The 18,303-nt window shown below is 38.6% G+C and overlaps 1 protein-coding gene across 1 annotated transcript in view; it reads left to right on the top strand.

Moving 5' to 3' along the window:
- Positions 1-15,626, top strand: part of KDM6A (lysine demethylase 6A) — a 150,709-nt gene extending 135,083 nt beyond the window's left edge. The window contains 7 exon segments of the mRNA XM_032677455.1: positions 76-224; positions 1,182-1,296; positions 3,043-3,230; positions 4,401-4,542; positions 9,921-10,047; positions 10,984-11,154; positions 13,385-15,626. Coding sequence (XP_032533346.1) covers positions 76-224; positions 1,182-1,296; positions 3,043-3,230; positions 4,401-4,542; positions 9,921-10,047; positions 10,984-11,154; positions 13,385-13,414 — 922 coding nt within the window. The 3' untranslated portion in view covers positions 13,415-15,626.
- The last annotated feature ends 2,677 nt before the right edge of the window (positions 15,627-18,303 follow it).

Here is an 18,303-nt window from a genome sequence, read left to right as displayed (position 1 = left end):
AAAATGTTTGTATTTCCCAAACTCTTCTGAGAGTTTTAGGGATTCACAGTTTGTCAATTTGCTATTTTGCTGCAGGTGGAAGTTGCAACTCCATGAACTGACAAAACTTCCTGCTTTTGTACGTGTGGTATCAGCAGGAAATCTTCTAAGCCATGTTGGTCATACCATCCTGGGCATGAACACAGTGCAGCTGTACATGAAGGTTCCAGGAAGCAGGACACCAGGTGAGTATAATTTCTGCATGAAAAAAATCAGGTTCTACTGCTGAGGTATTGATTTAACTGCCCTGCAGATTTTTTATGTCTCACAGCATGCCTAAACATAATAAAATTGTACCTATTGAGTATTTATTTTATTACTTGTTTCACTGAGCTTTATGTGTATGAAGTACTGAGTTCCCTTATAGTGGAAATTTCTGGATTTCTGCAGTGCTGGATAATTGCCATACTGACCTCTTGCATGCAGTGTTGGATTCTTTAAGGAGAAAAATAGGATAGGTTTGGACAGTGTTTGTATTGTACATACCTTGAAAGTATTTATAGGCTCCCCAAGTAGGTCTTGTGCAATCAGAAAAATCAGTTTGTTTTTTACTATTTTGGATTCTTTATTGTCTGAACCCTCCATGATGAATAGTGCTGTGTTAGGGGCCTGGACTGAGACTTGAGGAATCTGGACTAAATTTCGGGATCTGGTTTTTTCTGAAGTACAACTTCAGAAAATTCCATTAGGGATTATGGCTCAGTTTTCCAGCTGTCAAAGGAAGATAAAATGCTGGCATTTCTACATTGATTTTGAAAGCTCTTTCGGAAGGGTTTTCTTAGTACTTGTCTTTTCAGTGCCTGAAATGATGAAGTTTTGCACCTGACTGGGACTGTCAAGAGATATCACGAAACAGAAAATCTGAGCTTTTGAAGCATTTATTTCTACAGGGAGGGAACTGCTGAAATATTGGTCAGATTCACAAGACTGATAGTTCCAACTTTTCGTTTTCCACAAACTAACAAAGGAGGATTCTCTTGTCACTGGTAGCTTAATTGTGTGAAGCAGTGTTATGTGTCCTATAAAAAATACAATTACCTAAACTGTGGTGTAAGTTGTTTTAGTAATTGTATCTTTGCATTTTCATGGCATTATTTTGATAGAACAGTCTTATATAAAGTGTGTTTATTTTTCTCTATCAGGTCATCAAGAAAATAACAACTTCTGTTCAGTAAATATAAATATTGGTCCAGGTGACTGTGAATGGTTTGTTGTCCCTGAGAGCTATTGGGGTGTCATGAATGACTTCTGTGAAAAGTAAGCTGGCCATGCTGTTTTTCTCTGTATTTTTATCAAGTTCTCTGTGCCTTTCTGAGACCTGAGGGGGGAAATTACCGAGGGTGTTGTATGGGGATGTTATTTTATGGGTTTTCCACGTGGTCAGAAAAGTCTTTTAAAGTAAGTCAAAATGAAAAATCTAGAATTTATACAAAATATGACATTTGTACAATGTACAGAAGCTTGGATTGCCTGTGGTAGGTTTGCTCTCAAAAATTGACATTAGGTCCATTACTTGGTTTTTTTTTTTTTCCAAAATAGAAATGAAGGAAATACAAGAAATGAGAGATTGGTAGTAGTAAATGTTCATCTAGGTTCAAGATTCACAATTATACTACATTAAGGGGGCTCAGAAGTTTAGTAGCTGCCTGCTACCAGTGTGGACTATATGGCATCATTCCAGTTTTCATAGCAGTAATTTTTCCACATCAGAAAATCCATCATAGCCCTGCTGTTTATCCAGACACCCTGTCCTGCATGTTAAAGTTGACCTCTGCTATTGCTATTGTACTTCACTGGAAAAACTGAGGTACCCTGAGCACTGGGGAGCTGCTCAGCCAGCTCTTAAGATTAGGGTTTCTGTGTTGTGCCCTGTGTAGAGTGGTTGCTTGAAAAACAAACAAAACAATACATGTTTGCACATGCACTCCAAAAAAAAAATGGTGTGGGAGCAGCAGTCGTGTCCCCTAATCATGCTGGTGTTCAAGGAGTAGCCTCTGAAGTTGATTTTGTGGGAGAATTTTTTTTTTCTTGTCTTACCCAGTTAAAACTGGATTAAGCTTTTGACTTCAGGACTTTTCCAGAGCTCTGCAAATAAATCTCAGTGTCTCTGTAGTCTGTATTTTCTGCCTGTCTACTGACAACTGTTCTTATTCCATCCACCTTTCCAAAGATTGGCCATCTCAAAAATGTAATTCCACTGATACAATTCCAATGTCTCTGGCACAAAATGCCTTTTACTCTCATGACACTGTCTTTCTGAGGGTGACAGAGAAACTGAGATCTTGGTAACCTCACAAAAGGTCTGCAGTGCCTGGTAAGAGGCACTGAATTGTCTTTGAAAACTGTGCATTGCAAGTAATCTCTCATGGTGCACAGTAAAATGACTTTATTTTGCATTACCTTAGTGGAAGAGTCCATACTTGGGAAATCCATATGGAGGTGTTTTTCCAGGATTCTCAGGAGAGTTGACATTCTTTGGCTGAACATAGCATAGACCTGTGGATCACAGTTGAAATTTTGCCAAGAGGTTGCTAGTTGTGTGGACAAGTGTCACATTCACACACAGACAGTGTGAGTACGTGTTCAGAACTGAACATCCTTAGGAGCTGGTATGGTCTGTATGGAAAATCAAGCACTGGTTAAAAAAGCAGCATCCAGCACCTGTGTCACACTAGATCTGACCAAGGGTTTCTCTGCCTTAGCATTAATGAAGTAAGGAAACTTAAAGGAAAATAGGTCATAACCTGAAGCCATAAACTGACTTCACATGGGCAGTTGGATGGTTAGGTGTTCTGTTACTGCAGGATGTGAAATGTGGAATTATAATCAGGAATTTTATATGTGAAACTTTTCCTTTTGACTAGTCTTCCTGGGTCACTGATTAGCTGCAGAAAGCATTTATGGTGATGATGAGTTTTCACAGGTAATTTCACTGAAGTATCTGCTGCTAAACATGTCCGTTGGTAAATGCTGAAGACTTTTTTTTTTCCCCTGTTGTTTCAGAAACAATATGAATTTCCTAATGGGATCTTGGTGGCCAAACTTGGAAGATTTGTATGAAGCCAATGTCCCAGTTTATAGATTTATTCAGAGACCGGGGGATTTGGTGTGGATAAATGCTGGCACTGTTCACTGGGTTCAGGCTATCGGTTGGTGCAACAACATCGCGTGGAACGTTGGCCCTCTTACAGGTATGTTTGAGCAGTGCCTGGGCTGAACTGCTTTATTAGGTGACATTGTACTGCCTGTGTCACAGAACCTGCCATTTCTGGCTAATTTACCGTGCCTTAGTAGATTAAAATATAATCAATGTGCTGCATTTTTAAAACATGACGTGTTCAAGGCTGTAAATAATTCCATTGTAAGAGGAAGGGAAAGCAGCAAGAATGCAGCCTTGGCACTTGTGCTTTGAATGGGCTTATAAGAATAAAATGTTTATATTAATTGATACATTGTTTTGCTAGGCCATTTCTTAACTTTTTCTCCCAAAATTTGTTCTCTGAGCAAACTGCACTCTACCTTGTATAAGAGTTTCTCTAACTTTGGTGGGGGTACTTGATAGCTCTTTGGTGAAAGCATCAGGAAATGCAAACACTTGTAAAATTTTGTTCATGAAAGAACACTAGATTTCTCAGACCTACTGTTGTAGAAGTCTTTAGTTTTGAACTGTAGTCTTGAAAGGTTTTTAGGTTTGAGCACAGGAAGAAATTTCGGTTAAAACGAGATTCTGTCAAGCATTTGAAGAGAATGTACTTCCAAAAAACTTCTGGGTTTTTTAGGTAGTTTAAAGTATGTCTTTATATGGTGCAATAACAGTATATCTCTAGGATTGTATGATTGACTGATATAGAGCTCACATGTTCAGTCACAGTAAATTTTGTAAAACATTTTTAAAAGAAGGGTGGGATGAGTAGGCTGCTTAATGAAAAGTCTGACTCACTGCAACAAATCTCTCAAGGAGAGATTATATACCATAGCAGTGTAAAATTATGATAAAGAGTGAATAGAGTGAGATGCAGACATTTCAGATCTAGATTTTTTTTTTTTCATTGTGGAATATTTGAAAGTTTAGTAATTAACTCTTTTTGAAATATTGCACTCTGTTCACCTTAGAAATGGAACACTTGTCAGTAACTTGTTTTCACAGGTATTTGTTGCTACTGTGGTATTTGTTCTTTTAGCATCATAAATACACTTTTTTAAAAGACACTTTATAGAATTGAAGTGTAGTTGCAACGAGTGGGTCATTGCAAATGAAGTTGAGCTATAAAACACATAATTTTTTATTATAACCAAATTATCTTGGTTGATAATTGTTTCTAAACTTGATTCATTGCTACTATGATTTTGTTTTTGTGTAGCCTGTCAATACAAATTGGCAGTGGAACGGTACGAGTGGAATAAGCTGCAGAGCGTGAAGTCCATAGTACCCATGGTTCATCTCTCATGGAACATGGCTCGAAATATCAAGGTCTCAGATCCAAAGCTTTTTGAAATGATAAAGTAAGTTTTACTTATTTGAACATCTGTTGTATGCTTTTCATACATAAACCAGTAGTCGATTCGTAAGTAATTCTTTGTAAGACCATTCCTGAGAACCAAACCAAAATTATTTTAGATCCTGTTTTATCCATTTATAGATATCCTTAATTTTGTTATGTGATGTTATTGTGGCATAGCTTTAGAATCATCTAAGTAACTTTTTAGTTAAGTGTGCCATAGACTTAATTCAGCACTTTACAGAAACAGCTGGCTTAGATCACAACAGCTACTCAGGGTACATACAATCAGAAATAAGAAAATTAGGTCATCAACCCAAATATTAGAATATTTATCCATTTTTACAGCAAAGTTAAACTTAATTTTACATTTCTAGAACGTCTAGTTAGTGTTCTCACTCTGTCACTTGGAGATCCAGTATAAATCTTTTAAATAGAGGCAAATAGGAATTTGAAAGCCTCCTTCCCTTTGCTCTTTCTTTTGAACAATGAATTGATTGATGTGCAAAATGATAATTGAGTTTAGTGACATTTCTCATACGCATATTCCAAAATGCAGGAATATTCCAGGCTTTAAGCGTCTTTAGTGATTTTCTTTGAAGAGTGCAACTTCAAGAAAATATAAATCATATTGCAGCATTCCTAGGCTGAGGAATGAATGACCATTTTGGGATATAACGTAGGTTTGTCTTAAGGAAAGTGGGGGAATGAATTCCAAAGGAAATTACTCATCATGAGAATCCTCTGGTAGCAGCACTCTCTATTTTGCCTAAGTACCAAAGCACTTCTGAGCATTTCTTAGTCTTAACAACATCCTGGATCCACAAGCGTTGAATCCTTTTATTACGTGCCTTGAAATGGATCTTTAAAAAAACAGGTGAATTAACCTGCAAAAAAGGGCAAAGGAAAGGAATTTCAGTTTTTTCCCCCAGTAGGATTTATTGGTGACTTCTGAGTGAGACACCTTTTTACAGTAGGAATTTAATTCAGGCTTGAACATCTGTTACAGAATGGTGGAAGTGGTGAAATGTTAAATTTATAAGGACCAAGAATGTTGGAAGTAAGACGGGGAGGATTGTAGCGGCTGCAAAACTTGATTATGGGTTAGCATGTACATGTGAATAATTGCTTAAAATCTAATAACTAATATCTAGGGTAAAGAAAATATTTGCTGAAGGCCTGACAGTCCTGCCCCTTCAATTATGCAATTAGTGCTCATATTCCAAATGCCAGCTGTCATAAAAGGGAGAATAAAAACTAAATAGTTATAAATGAGAAAGAGGGGGAAAAGAGACAGGGTGTGGGAGGGAGGAAGCCAGAAAGTCCATTAAAAAAAAAAAAAAACAAATCCACAAGCTTTACTTCACTTTAATCTTCATATATATGTATATGTCTTCCCAAGCCCAGCAGGCATCTACTGTAAAACTCAAAGCAGTTCTGGAATGTTTTTGCCAAAACACGATTTTGATATTTTTGCCACCTGTATTTTGCATTTGCACAAGTTTTTTGCCACAATTTAGACTTAAAAGGAGAAAAACATGACTGAGCACAGCATCCTCCTCCCAGAGAATCTTTTAAAACGTTGTGAAGAGACACAGAAGACAAACTGGTAGTTTCCCATTGTCTTGCTGGCTGACAGCAGCTCAGCTTTTTCTAGCAAATTTTAGGTGTACATTACAAATAAACAGAGATGTGAGGAGCAGATAGAAACCTTGGTCGTGCATGCCTTCACTTTATCCAGTCCACTGAACCCATTTCCAGTTTGCTTGGATTTAAGCCCTCCTTCCAGGTTAGTTGGCCAGATCCCAAGATCCATGATGTGTGTGCAGAGGGGAAGAAGATGGGATGATCAGCTCTGGTTTGTGGCATCCAGTAGCAGAAGCCTGAGAGAACTCTTCATGGTAGTCACTCCTGTAGTTATGGTTTAGCTTTTACTAGAAATGGGTGTCACCACAGTCTGGCGTCTGGCTTTGGCTTTGTAATCATACTGGAAATGCAGAAACCTTCATAGATTTTCTTAAGTTACAAGAAAAATTCCCTAATTTTCCTATGGACAGCTTGTCTGCAGGAAAACACCAGCTAGGAAGTAGCTGTTGTCCACTGTACCTGTATTTTCTTATGTACAGAGTATAGACATTTGTGTGTTATATATATGTGAGTGTGTGTGTATGCCTGTGCATAGAAATGCCTGAAAAATAGTGATTTTTGATAGACCTGATTGAATTTCTTCTTGGGTAGCTGACTTCATTTGTCATCAGGAAATAAAAATAAGTGACACAGCTGTCATCTTTTTGCCAAGCACAGTTCTATCTAAAATTGCACATCGAAGGTACATAAAGTGTTTAGGTAGCTTTGACTTCTGTCTCTGGGGCTTCTTAGGTATCAGAGTAGTATGAAAGAATAACTCTTGGAAAATGATAAAAAGTAGTTTTTAATTCAGTTTGAAAGATAAATACAAATATATCTTAGTGGGTTATGTGAGAGTAACCACTGCAGAGGCAATAAACTAAAATTTGAGCATACATCTAAATTAGATGTATCAACAGATTAGCAATGAAAAGAAACAGAATAGCAGAAGGGAAAAAGTAATAGAAGGAAACTTTGCTTTTGGAAGAAATCTGAAGCCTTATTATATTTTTAGTTAATGTGCAGTTCAGTGCTGTCTTGATAGATAAAAGGCAAAGGGCAAAACCTGAAACTTTCTCATGAGATGTTTTTGAAGGATTTGCTTTTAACAGTAGAACTGTGAGCAGGAACACAGCAGACAAAATGATTTAAGACTTGGCTGAGGGAGGACAACCCTCAAAAAGAAAAATTAACTGCAAACCTCTTCTTAGATGGAAGCCAGAGGACTTTTAGAAATGCATCTGAGGAAGAGAAGAATTTTAGAGGTAGTGCGAACATAGTAATAAAGGCTTAAAAAATTAATTCCAAAGTCACTGAAATACTAAGTTCTTTTACAAAAATAGTTTCAGAAATGTAAAAGAACATGACATGGGAGAAGTTATTTTGCACAAAACCATGAAGCAGATAAAATACATTTTAAGTATCAGGGAAGATGTATTACTGAAAGGTACTAAGAGGTCAGTTCTGGATTGCCATTGGGATGATCTCCACACTTTGAGAAGTTTTACTCCATATCTAAATATTCAAACACTTTTCTCACTGCCCTTCTAGAATAAATCAGGGTGATGTCCATTTTTAAATCTTCTGTTAAATATTTGAATTCGACTGGACATGATTTACTCATATCTTCATGCCATACCTGTAAAGAATTTGAGAGACAGAAATGGTGTAGATTTTCTTATAACTGAATTCTCACTGAACAAGAATAAAAGCAAGTCTACAGTACTAAAAGCTGACCCCATTTAACTTGCACATTGTGACTCTGCTAGGCACCTTTTTGGCTTTCTTTAGGCTTCTCAAACTTCAGGAAATAGTGCATTTTCAAAGGGATAGTTTGTATGCTTTCTCTCATACTTGACAGTATGAAACAGTTAACATTTATATTTTCAAGTACCATTACTAGGACCTGAATTTTATCCAAGGAGAGGAATTTCACCATCTAGCTGTTGTTTTCTGTTTTGGTTGCAAATTTGGCAGATGTTGCAGTGATACTGTAAGTGGGTTACATTTTGGGCACTACTTTTTTCACATCAGTAACGCTAGAAAGCTCTTCCAGAATTACACTTGGAAAATTCTTGGAAGTCAGGAGTGGAGAACAATGGTGGCAAGTGTGCAGGTGTGCTTCCAATTGCTCTTTGGCATCCCCAAAGACTCTTGCAGATAACAGCAGAAGAATGGTAGCTCCTAAGTTTATTTGACATAGGGCTGCACTGCACAAAATAATGCCTTTCCAAAATTCCTGAGCTTGTCAGGAGCACGATGGCCCAACACTCAAGTGAGTCAATACATCATCCACCACATATGCTTGGCCTTGACGTCGTGAGTCCCACTCACATCAAACTTCAAAAGTGTTGAAGGAGTCACAGCTTAATTAGCTGTATAATTTTCTTGAAATTTGGTATGCAAAAATCAGATGTTTCAGAGAGAAACACACTTTCAGTTTTGGGTTGCCCTTACAGTGAGGGTGTTAATGAAGCCATAGATTTGTTTTTAGTGAGGATGAACAGTATGAGTGTAAAACAAGAGGGGAGAGTATCTCAAAGGTAAGCCCAAGATTCTGTTAACTACTTGGGAACACATGAAAGAAGCTTAAAAAAAAAATACAGCATGTATATATTACATGTTTAAGGCTTTAAAATGGGAGGATCGAGTTGAAAACATTTGATAGAACTCTTGAGCACTTTGTTTTCTGTCCAATGTTTGTTTTTCCCCTTAATTTTTTTCAATCTTCCTTCTGCATCTAATGAGCATGTAACGTAACCACCCTGTGGAGGAGAAAATTAAAGGCTGCAAAGGCTGCAGCTCAAATAAATAGCATAGCTGAGAGCTAAAATTATTGTAAATAACATTGTAATTTAGAAATCTGGTGACCTATTTTGCCAGCTTTTTTTTAGAAAATGTCTGTAGCTCATAAAGTGCTAGAGAACAAGTTATATTTTCTTGTACAGAAGAGAGCTGTAGAGAATTGTGTCAGTAAAATTATTTATTTGTTTGTTTGTTTGTTTGTTTTTATGAAAGTATGACAGGGAATTGTGGATTTTAATTTGACATTTGAGTGGTTCTTTTCTTCATTCATAAAATTAGTGTTAGATTTATTTTTTTCTGTGAATCTTTTTCTTTTTCTCCTTGCGAAAGGACTTACTTCTCTAGGACCAACCTGTGTGTTCGTTTTCCTTTTTCATGGAACAAGATACATGTTGACAGAATCTGTTTCCATTGTGTGTAGAATGACTCCTGGCAGAACTTGGGGTTTCAGATTTGGGATCGTTGAAATTAGTGGTGCTCAGGAAGTACCAGGGTTTTTAGGATGTTAAAACAGTTCTTTGGACTAGGCTGTCGTCACACAAAATGTAAACAGGTGTGTTGAACTTGGCAGTTCAAGCTCACTTTGTGCTGAGAAAGTTGTAGTTCAAAATAAAATACGTGGATCGCTCTTGAAAACACATTGTTTTATTGTGCTTAAAAGGGCATTCCTGCGTTTCAGTCCAAAAAAGAAAGGTACAAAAAAGAAAGGTGCAGTCTGTTTGCAGGGCAAGGGGCAGTACTGAAATGGAACAAAACTACACAGAGGTCCATGAATGAGCACATGGTTTGACTTCTCCCCAAGCTGTGAGTCCAGTGAGTCTTACTAGGCAACTGGTTTTGAAATCCCAGAGTAAGAGCAACCTCCAGGTACAGGGGAAGAAATTTAAGCCTGTTTGAGTCTTGCTGTAAAGTTGAATGTTGAACTGAACACACAACTGGTTTTGGTTGCAGGTACTGCCTGTTAAGAACTCTCAAACAGTGTCAGACACTGCGGGAAGCTCTGATTGCTGCAGGAAAGGAGATAGTCTGGCATGGGCGAGCGAAGGACGAGCCAGCTCATTACTGTAGCATTTGTGAGGTCAGTAAAAATATGTCTTGGGCTTGTCCACTACTACAGTATTGATTTAAATTTTGCCCTGTCTTTTGTTGTTGTTGCTGTTTAAATTTTGCTTTTAAGTTGCAGCATCTTTTCTATGCTGTGAGCACATATATGTGATGCAGCACTGACTTCAGAGAACTTATCCAGAAGTTTTTCTGGACACAGCCTGTGTTTTGCTGCAGTCTCTCCCACAGTACTTCCACAACATTGTTTTTCACTAGGTCGATTTCCAATTCTCAGTTATTATATCCCTTCCTGCATGTAATTTGATCTGCTGGGCTTCATTTTAAAGGTGTATCTGTTTTCATTTCAGAAGTGAACAACACTCCCAGAAGAGAGAGAATTTTAAGTGTATTTTTTTCACAGGACATACCTTTTTGCTGAAATTTTTTTATACTACTTTCTGTTAATAGTTGCTTTAAACTATGGGATTATAATTTTCAAGCTTAAAAGAACATAAAATTTTCCTACCCCCTGAAAATCAGTTTCTAGTTAATCTTCTGACTGAGCCTCTTGGGCAGGATGAGCACGTGACTCAGTAGTAAGGAAATAAATCACGAACTTCTTTTGCAGACGAATTTTAAAAAGGAAAATTAGGTATAATTGTTATAAATCCCCACCTTACTGAGTAAGCCCTACTCAGCATATGAATCCTGCTTTGTCAATATTGACCCAAAGCTTTCCCGTAGCGCTGTTCATGCAGACATCCTAAGTGCAATATTAGTGGTTTTACAATATTTCACCTCTCTGCCTGAGCCTTAGGAGAATAGATTTTTTTTCCCTGAACAAATCTCATTTTTTCTCTTCGCACGCGCGGGGTAAGGTTGTAAATCTTGAAGAAAATATAGTTTTTCATGGTTAAACTTTTTAAAAATTGAAATTGTAACGCTTGGCTTCGTGTTTCCCTTCTCACAGGTGGAAGTCTTTGATCTGCTTTTTGTCACTAGTGAGAGCAATTCTCGAAAGACCTACGTTGTACATTGCCAAGACTGTGCACGAAAGATAAGCACGAACCTGGAAAACTTTGTGGTGCTAGAACAGTACAAAATGGAGGACTTGATGCAAGTCTATGATCAATTTACATTAGTAAGTCAAATTAATAAGTGGGTGCATAAATACATTATTTATAAAGCAGTTGTAGACTGTCTTGGTGCTCCACTGTACGAGTACCGTGGACTTTCTGATGCAAATGGAGGTATGGGTTGTGTGTGATATTTACAGAACAAAACGCTGAAGAGTCAGAATTGTGTGAAATACTTCAGTAACTTACTGCAGAACGTAACCACTGAGTTTTCAGGAAAAGTATGATGTTACAATTCATAAAGTTGTGGCTTTAAAAATCCAATAGAGATCACCTGAAGACCATAACTGGATCAGATGGAGATGGGAAGAATCAGGACAGTGAAGCTTGGAGAAACTAGCACCAGGTTCAAGAGCATCTCTAATACATTGGTTGTGGTATGAAGTCAGTATAGCAGCAGAGCATCCTATGCACTCAGACCCCTTCCTTCCCCTTCCCCACCCATCCCTATTCCCGAATCGGCACTGTCCTTCTGCTTAGCAAGTGGATGCTCTCAAACAGTTCTGTCTTTTGGCTTGGGGCCTCCTTTGCGTTTCAATTTAAAGCAAAAAGCCTCTTTGCCATTATAGCTTTGTGCTATACATGGCAGCCTCCTGCTTTGAACTGTGTCAGCACAACAGTCCTAACGTTTCACCCAGGTTTCATTGTTTCAGGCAAAGATGGCTTTTTTGTAACCACGATGAAAGCGATGCTGGATGTATTTATAAGCCTTGCCTTTCTGTCAGAGGAGACAAACATTGGACTAAGTGTTATGAGAATTTCATATTGAATTTATTACAGCAGCCCAGTAAGGGGCTGTGCCTTTTGGTTCATTTCCAGGTGCTGCAGAAAATGTGTGTTTAGTTATTTCATGTATTGTTAGCATGCTAAGTTGTGATCTTTTGAGTTAAGGCCTCAAGGTTCAGCAGTAGAGGCTCGTGAGAGTGTGGGACCATGTCCTCTGAATTTAATTCTCTTCGTTAGTCCTACAGAGCCTGAGATGGTTGAACTTCAGGTTATACTTCTAGGAGGTCACTGTCATTATAGTTTGTGGAATACTGCAATTTCAAAGTGATGATCTGTTATAGAAAAGCATATAAATAAACACCTGTTCTCAGATACTTCATCCACTTGAGTGGAAATGGGGAATAATGTTTGTGTGTGGGAGAAGAGAAGGGGAGGGAGGAGCATTTTGTTGTCTGTGTTTATAACACTATATAGGTAACAGCAGTGATGTTGTCCCTAGAACAAGGGTTCTCAACCTGTGAGTAGCTCCTTTCCCCACCAAAACCTGAGGCTGCGGCCCTGGAGGACAGTAGTGATTGTTCTCATGTGAAATTGGTGTGCTCATTCATTTCCTTTAAAGGGAATACAGTCTCAGTTGGGAAGAGTCATAGCCTAAAAGTGACATCTCTCAGATGTAGGAAGAGAATTAAGCTTTGTTGGGAGAATAATCTCAGAGAGCAAAGGTACGATAGGCCAGAGAAACTCTTTGGGGTAAAGTACACGGAGCAAACGTGGGGATAAGCCAGTGTTAGTGTTTCATAAGTGGGTGCTGTGATGTGGTCTGGAGTGTCTTTAGAGACTGTGAGCAGCTTCTTGAAGGGATTCCACTGAGGAGCAGGAAAAGAGAATAAAACACCATCAGAATCTGTATTTTGAAGTGCAATACTGGGGGGCAGAAAGGTGTCTCCTAGACCTCGTCTCCTGAAAGCAGGCAGGAAGAAGACACGTGGCTTCACTCTTGAGGCTCTTTGTCCCCATGTCAGAGAATCTGAGACCCTTTCCACTGATACCCTCACTTCGGGGGTGTATGTTATTGTTCAGGTGGAAGAGGGGAAAAAAATGAAGGCATTTGGAGAGCCACAAATGGACCATGCCCCTCCCCACTGGTAAACAGGTTGAGAATCCCTGTTTTAGAATATATAAAGTTATATCTATACTGAGCCCATGTGGAACTCTTTGCTGCCACAATGGGACTTGTTTTGTCAGCTCACATCATATTAACACAGATATCCCCACAGCACACTCCAGTCCACAGTATAGACAAAATCCTGATGCAAAGTATTCATAAAATACATGTTGTATTTGAGTAAGTTGGAAAAAAATGCCAGTATCTACTTGAAAGAGTCTCGAAGTGTAAAAAGAGTAGTGTGTGTGACTTTAAACGCTCATGGTTGCAGTTTGTGCAGGTCTTGGTTAAACACGGAGTTTTGCACCCTTGTAGAAAAGGTAATTTAATGTTTTCTCTTTCAGGCTCCTCCATTGCCATCCTCCTCATCTTGACATTTTTTCATGGACATTAAATGAAAACTTTTCTGATATTCAGGAAGTGACCCAGTTCTGCACCACTGATTTTTGTAGCTATCCCGTAAGGCTGCTGGCTGAAAGCTGTGTCTATGCAACCTTCCAAGTGCGGAGTGTCAACCAACTGGACAGGAGAGAGCACTGCCTCCTACTCCAGAACTCAAAACAAATAAAGCTCATCCAGCTGTACTTCAAAAAAAAATAATTCCATGTTTTGTATATATCTGACAAAACTGGCAACATTATACAGACTACTGACTTGAAGACCACCTCTTTTGTATTTCTCTGTTTCTGGGCTGATGAGTTGGTTTCATCCATTTTTCCCCCTTCAGAATTTCCCTTGGAAAAAGTACTAGCTTAGCTGGTCATTTCTTTGTAAGGTAGTTAGAAATTTTAAGTCTTTCTTTGGGCAACTTTTTTTTTTTTTTTTTAATGTGAAGAGTTAGGTGATATAAATTTTTTACTGCTTTTATGTTTTTCTGTCTTGTTTTGAAACCATGACGGTTACACTTTTGGTTCCTAAATAAAATTTAAAACAATTAACAGCCAAGTCACAAAGATAAATGGGTTGCACATAGACTAAGGAATAAACTTCAGATTTGTGATTTTTGTTTCTAATCTTGATGTAAATTTACACTATTTATAAATACATATTTATTGCTTGAAAATATTTGTGAATGGAATGCTGTTATTTTTTCCAGATTACCTGCCATTGAAATTTTAAGGAGTTCTGTAATTTCAAACACTACTCCTATTACATTTTCTATATGTAAATAAAACTGCTTAGCATTGTACAGAAACTTTTATTAAAATTGTTTAATGTTTAAAGTTTTTCTATTGTTTGAGTTTTAAAAAGATTTTATGTACAGTGCCCAGTTTTTGTTCTTTTTTGAATCTGATTATATATATTTTATATATACTCTTGTGCTTGTGTATATATATAATATATATAGAAACTCGAATATAAATATGTGTATAAAGATTTAGAGACTAAATTTTTCTCGTTTTAAGTTTTACATCTATGGTAGATTTGAGGTGTCTACTGTAAAGTATTGCTTACAAAAGTATGATTATTTTTAAAGAAATATATGGTATGTATCCTCAAGACATAGAATGACCTTCAGACTGGTTTATTGTTAAATTGCACTTTTTGCAATAACAGACCAATAAATAGTTGCTGCCAAAATGTAGTAGTAGAAAGTACGTAACAGCTAAATTTTAAAGCTCTTCAAGAAAATACCGGCTTTGACAGGAAGTTTGGCACTAGTTTTAGAGGAGGAATGAAGAAGATGAATTGGTGGGGATGTTCTCTAGATTTCAACCAAATTGCAACTTATATAATACAATATGTTCTATTAACGATTTTAAAAGTGAAGACTGAATCATCTTGGCGTCATTGTTGACCCCAAAAAAAGGACGTTGTTTTGTGGTATTCTATTGTATTTTCACATATTTTGTAATACGAATTCACTGGTAAATTTTTGAAGCACTAGGTTTATTTAGGACAAGTTTATAATATATCATTGTAACAGTTTGCAGTTTTAATGATGGTATTTATTTTAAGTTGCTCCTTTCTCATTAGCTTCTTGGAAATGCATTAAATCTAAATTTCAAAATTGATAGCTTTCTTATCGATCAGAGTTGACTGATGCAGAGGGTTCTGCATCGAGCAGTATCTCATAATTTCTCATTAGTGGGGTATGTTAGTGATTGCATTGTTAAAATTTTTGTAATCAATGTGAAGTGTTAAAGGCACAGAGCATGTGAGTAGTTTCTTTTGAACAAAAAGAATCGCCTCTTACGTTGTAGCTTCAAACGAAGGGTGTTTTAATGAAGAATCAGTACGGCTTATCTAACGCTGTTACAGCAGTTGAACCATAGTTATTACTGACTTTCTTGCTAGTTCTTACAACACTTGGACAAAAGGGTGTAGAGATTAAAGGAAAGAGTTAACAAATGCTCTTGCCAGCGAAATTATCAACTAGCAGTTAGGAAGCCAGTATTTGCAGTTCTGTGAAGATGTAAGTCTCAGCTCTTGATAACAAACTCTACAGATCATAATTTTTTTTTTTACTTATGTATTTTATGCAGTCATAAATATTGTAATCTTGACAAACCATGCTGCAACTGAAAAGCTACTCCTTTTACAGTAGTCTTAAACCCAAATAAAAGCAAGATACACTTACCTCAACTAATGGTAAACAAAAAGTCCTCATTTCTCAGTGCTGTAAAAGAACATTGCTAATTAGGGAAAGAGCTACTGTGCGCTAATCAAAAGGGCTTTGTACCTTTCCTCCCCTTTGCAAAAGAGGATATGGCATTTCTGCCAAGGAAGAAAATCCATATTTTGCCCATGAACAAAGTAGACCAAACCAGTAGAGCATCAGGCAGCATTGCTTGTTCTGTGGGAAGGTGGTGTCACGAATTTGAATTGCTGCAGGGCTTTAATATTTTGCCGTTTTCATACTTCTTAATCACACTATGCTCCCAAGCCATGGACAGTTTGGATCTATAAGCTGCTATGATTTAGATTGCTTTTGTTTCATTTTATTAAAAAAGCACAAGTTAATATTTTACCAGTTGTACTTATTGAGAAGCACTTCTGCTTCTTCAGTGACGAAGCTCAAGATGCAAGTGAAACATTTGTAAAACATTTGTAATCTCTGGGTGTTTCCAAGCATTAGGAGTTGGGTAGGGTGGGGGGAGGCTGGAATCCAAGGCTGAGTGGAGAGGACTGGCTTGTTTTCCAAGGAATCTCAGTCTTGGGGCCCTTGAGCTCCACAGTTGAGCTGCAGTCACTGCAAGTGATTCTGATTTGCTTGTGGCTACAAATTATAGTAGCAGGCAAATGAAAGAGCAAAATGTAAAAGGATGAAAATGGCCAAAGTTGTGACATTTGTTGCAAGAATTTTCAAAAGATTACAGGTTAATTAAAAAATTATATTATTAGGGGATGGATAAAACCAGAGACAAATGGATGTTTAAAAAAAAAAAAAACACACATTAAAAAGTTGAATTAAAGATAAGAAGGAATTAGAAATAAATAGCAACATTTGTTGCTGAACTGTGGATCTGAGAACTGTCCTGGAGGATCTTGACAACAAAGGGATTCCATAAAAGTGGAGAAGGAAGTGGAGAATCATGTGCTGCTGAGCCTTATTAAGTTCTTCCATAAATATATTCAACAAACTGTTTGATTTTAAAGCTTTCCTTCAGGTGCATAACTTGGGAGCAGTAGATCTGCCTTTTTTGGGGAAGTCCTACCAGTGGTTACAGTTTAGAAGTAGTGATGTTGGTATCTATGCAAGAAGTATTTAGATAAAAGTCACTAGAAAGTGAGAAGTATCTACTTACAGAAAATTTCCAAAGCTTCCTGAATTTCTATGTCAGATAACTTGATCCTAAAGACAAAGTGTCCTGAATCCCCTCCTCTCTAGTTGGAAGGACTTTCAAAGTAGCATTACAATGATGATGCTTTCCTTAAATGAGACCAGCTTGGCTCAGTTCAGCAGAGTATTTTTGGATCAAAGATGGGCAGGGCCCAGGTACTCCACAGCTGGTGATATCCTGGCCACAAATACATTTATTGATTAGGAGAAGGAATTTGCAGGGACTCAGCCAAGATGATAAGGAAGGGGATGCTCATCCTTGGTTGCTGCACTGATCCTAGAAGGGGGCTTGAGTGAACATGTTACTTGGTGTAGGGAATTAGGAGGAGAGTGTTTAAGCCTGAGCTTCCCTAGGTCAGAGCCTGGGTCCATTGCAGAGAGCCACAGTGGGGCCAGAAGACAGGGATGGTAGGGAAGCTTCATGTCCATAAGAAGGACATGGAACTGTTGGAGCAGGCCCAGAGGAAGCCCCAAAGTTGATAAGAGGACTGGAGTACCTCCCCTATGAACACAGGCTGAGAAAGTTGGTGCTGCTCAGCCTGGAGGAGGGCAGGTTGTGTGGAGACCTCACAGCAGCTTCCAGTATCTGAAGGGGCCTGCAAGGAAGGTGGAGATGGACTCTCAGTCAGGAACTGGAGTGACAGGATGAGGGAATGTGTACAAATTGAAGGGGGGGAAATTTAGATTAGATTAGTATTTAGATTAGGAAGAAATTTTTTACTGTGAAGGTGATGAGACACTGGAATAGGTTGCCCAGGGAGGTTGTGGATGCCCCAGCCCTGGCAGTGTTCAAAGCCAGGATGGATGAGGCTTGGAGCAACCTGGTCTAGTGGGAGATATCCCTACCCACGGGACCTACCTGGTCCCAGGACAGCTTCATTCCAGGAAAACAATGGCATTCCTCCAGAAAGAGGGAACAGCAGGACATTTGGGGGAGGTGGAACATGACTTTTCTTTGTTGGTGCCAGAAACTCTGCAAGGCTGAAGATCATACAGAGGAGGAGAGGGAGAGGAGCCTCCGGTGACAGGTTGTGTGGGGTGGGGGTGCAGCACAGCTGCGTGTCTGGGCTGGGAACAGGGACAATCCCTGAGCCCCACAGGAGCTGTCACCCTGTCACCACAGGTGGGAAGAGCTGGAGTGTCGCTGCTGTGCCCGGCAGTGGTGCTGGGCTCTCCCACTGCTTCCAGCAGCAGCGCTGGGCACGAGGGAGCAGGGCTGGGTTGTGGAGGTGAGCACTCATTAAAAGATTCAAAAGATAGGTATGGGGTGAGGTGCATTTATCCTTATTTAGTGCAGGAAGCCATAGAAACATGGAAGGGATGGAAGAAAAGAGGCTTCTCACAGTGGCAGGGAGGGCTCAGCTTCCAGCCTCGCCCCTGGGGCAGTAGTGTCAGGGTTTTACAGGTCACAGTCAGCTCCTGCTGCCATGGGCCTTGTTACAGCATTAAAAACCAAAAATACACTTGCTGCTGCCCCTG

Source organism: Chiroxiphia lanceolata, chromosome 2 (genome assembly GCF_009829145.1).
Source record: "Chiroxiphia lanceolata isolate bChiLan1 chromosome 2, bChiLan1.pri, whole genome shotgun sequence".
Classification (NCBI taxonomy): domain Eukaryota; kingdom Metazoa; phylum Chordata; class Aves; order Passeriformes; family Pipridae; genus Chiroxiphia; species Chiroxiphia lanceolata.
This window is presented reverse-complemented; position numbering and strand designations above follow the sequence as displayed.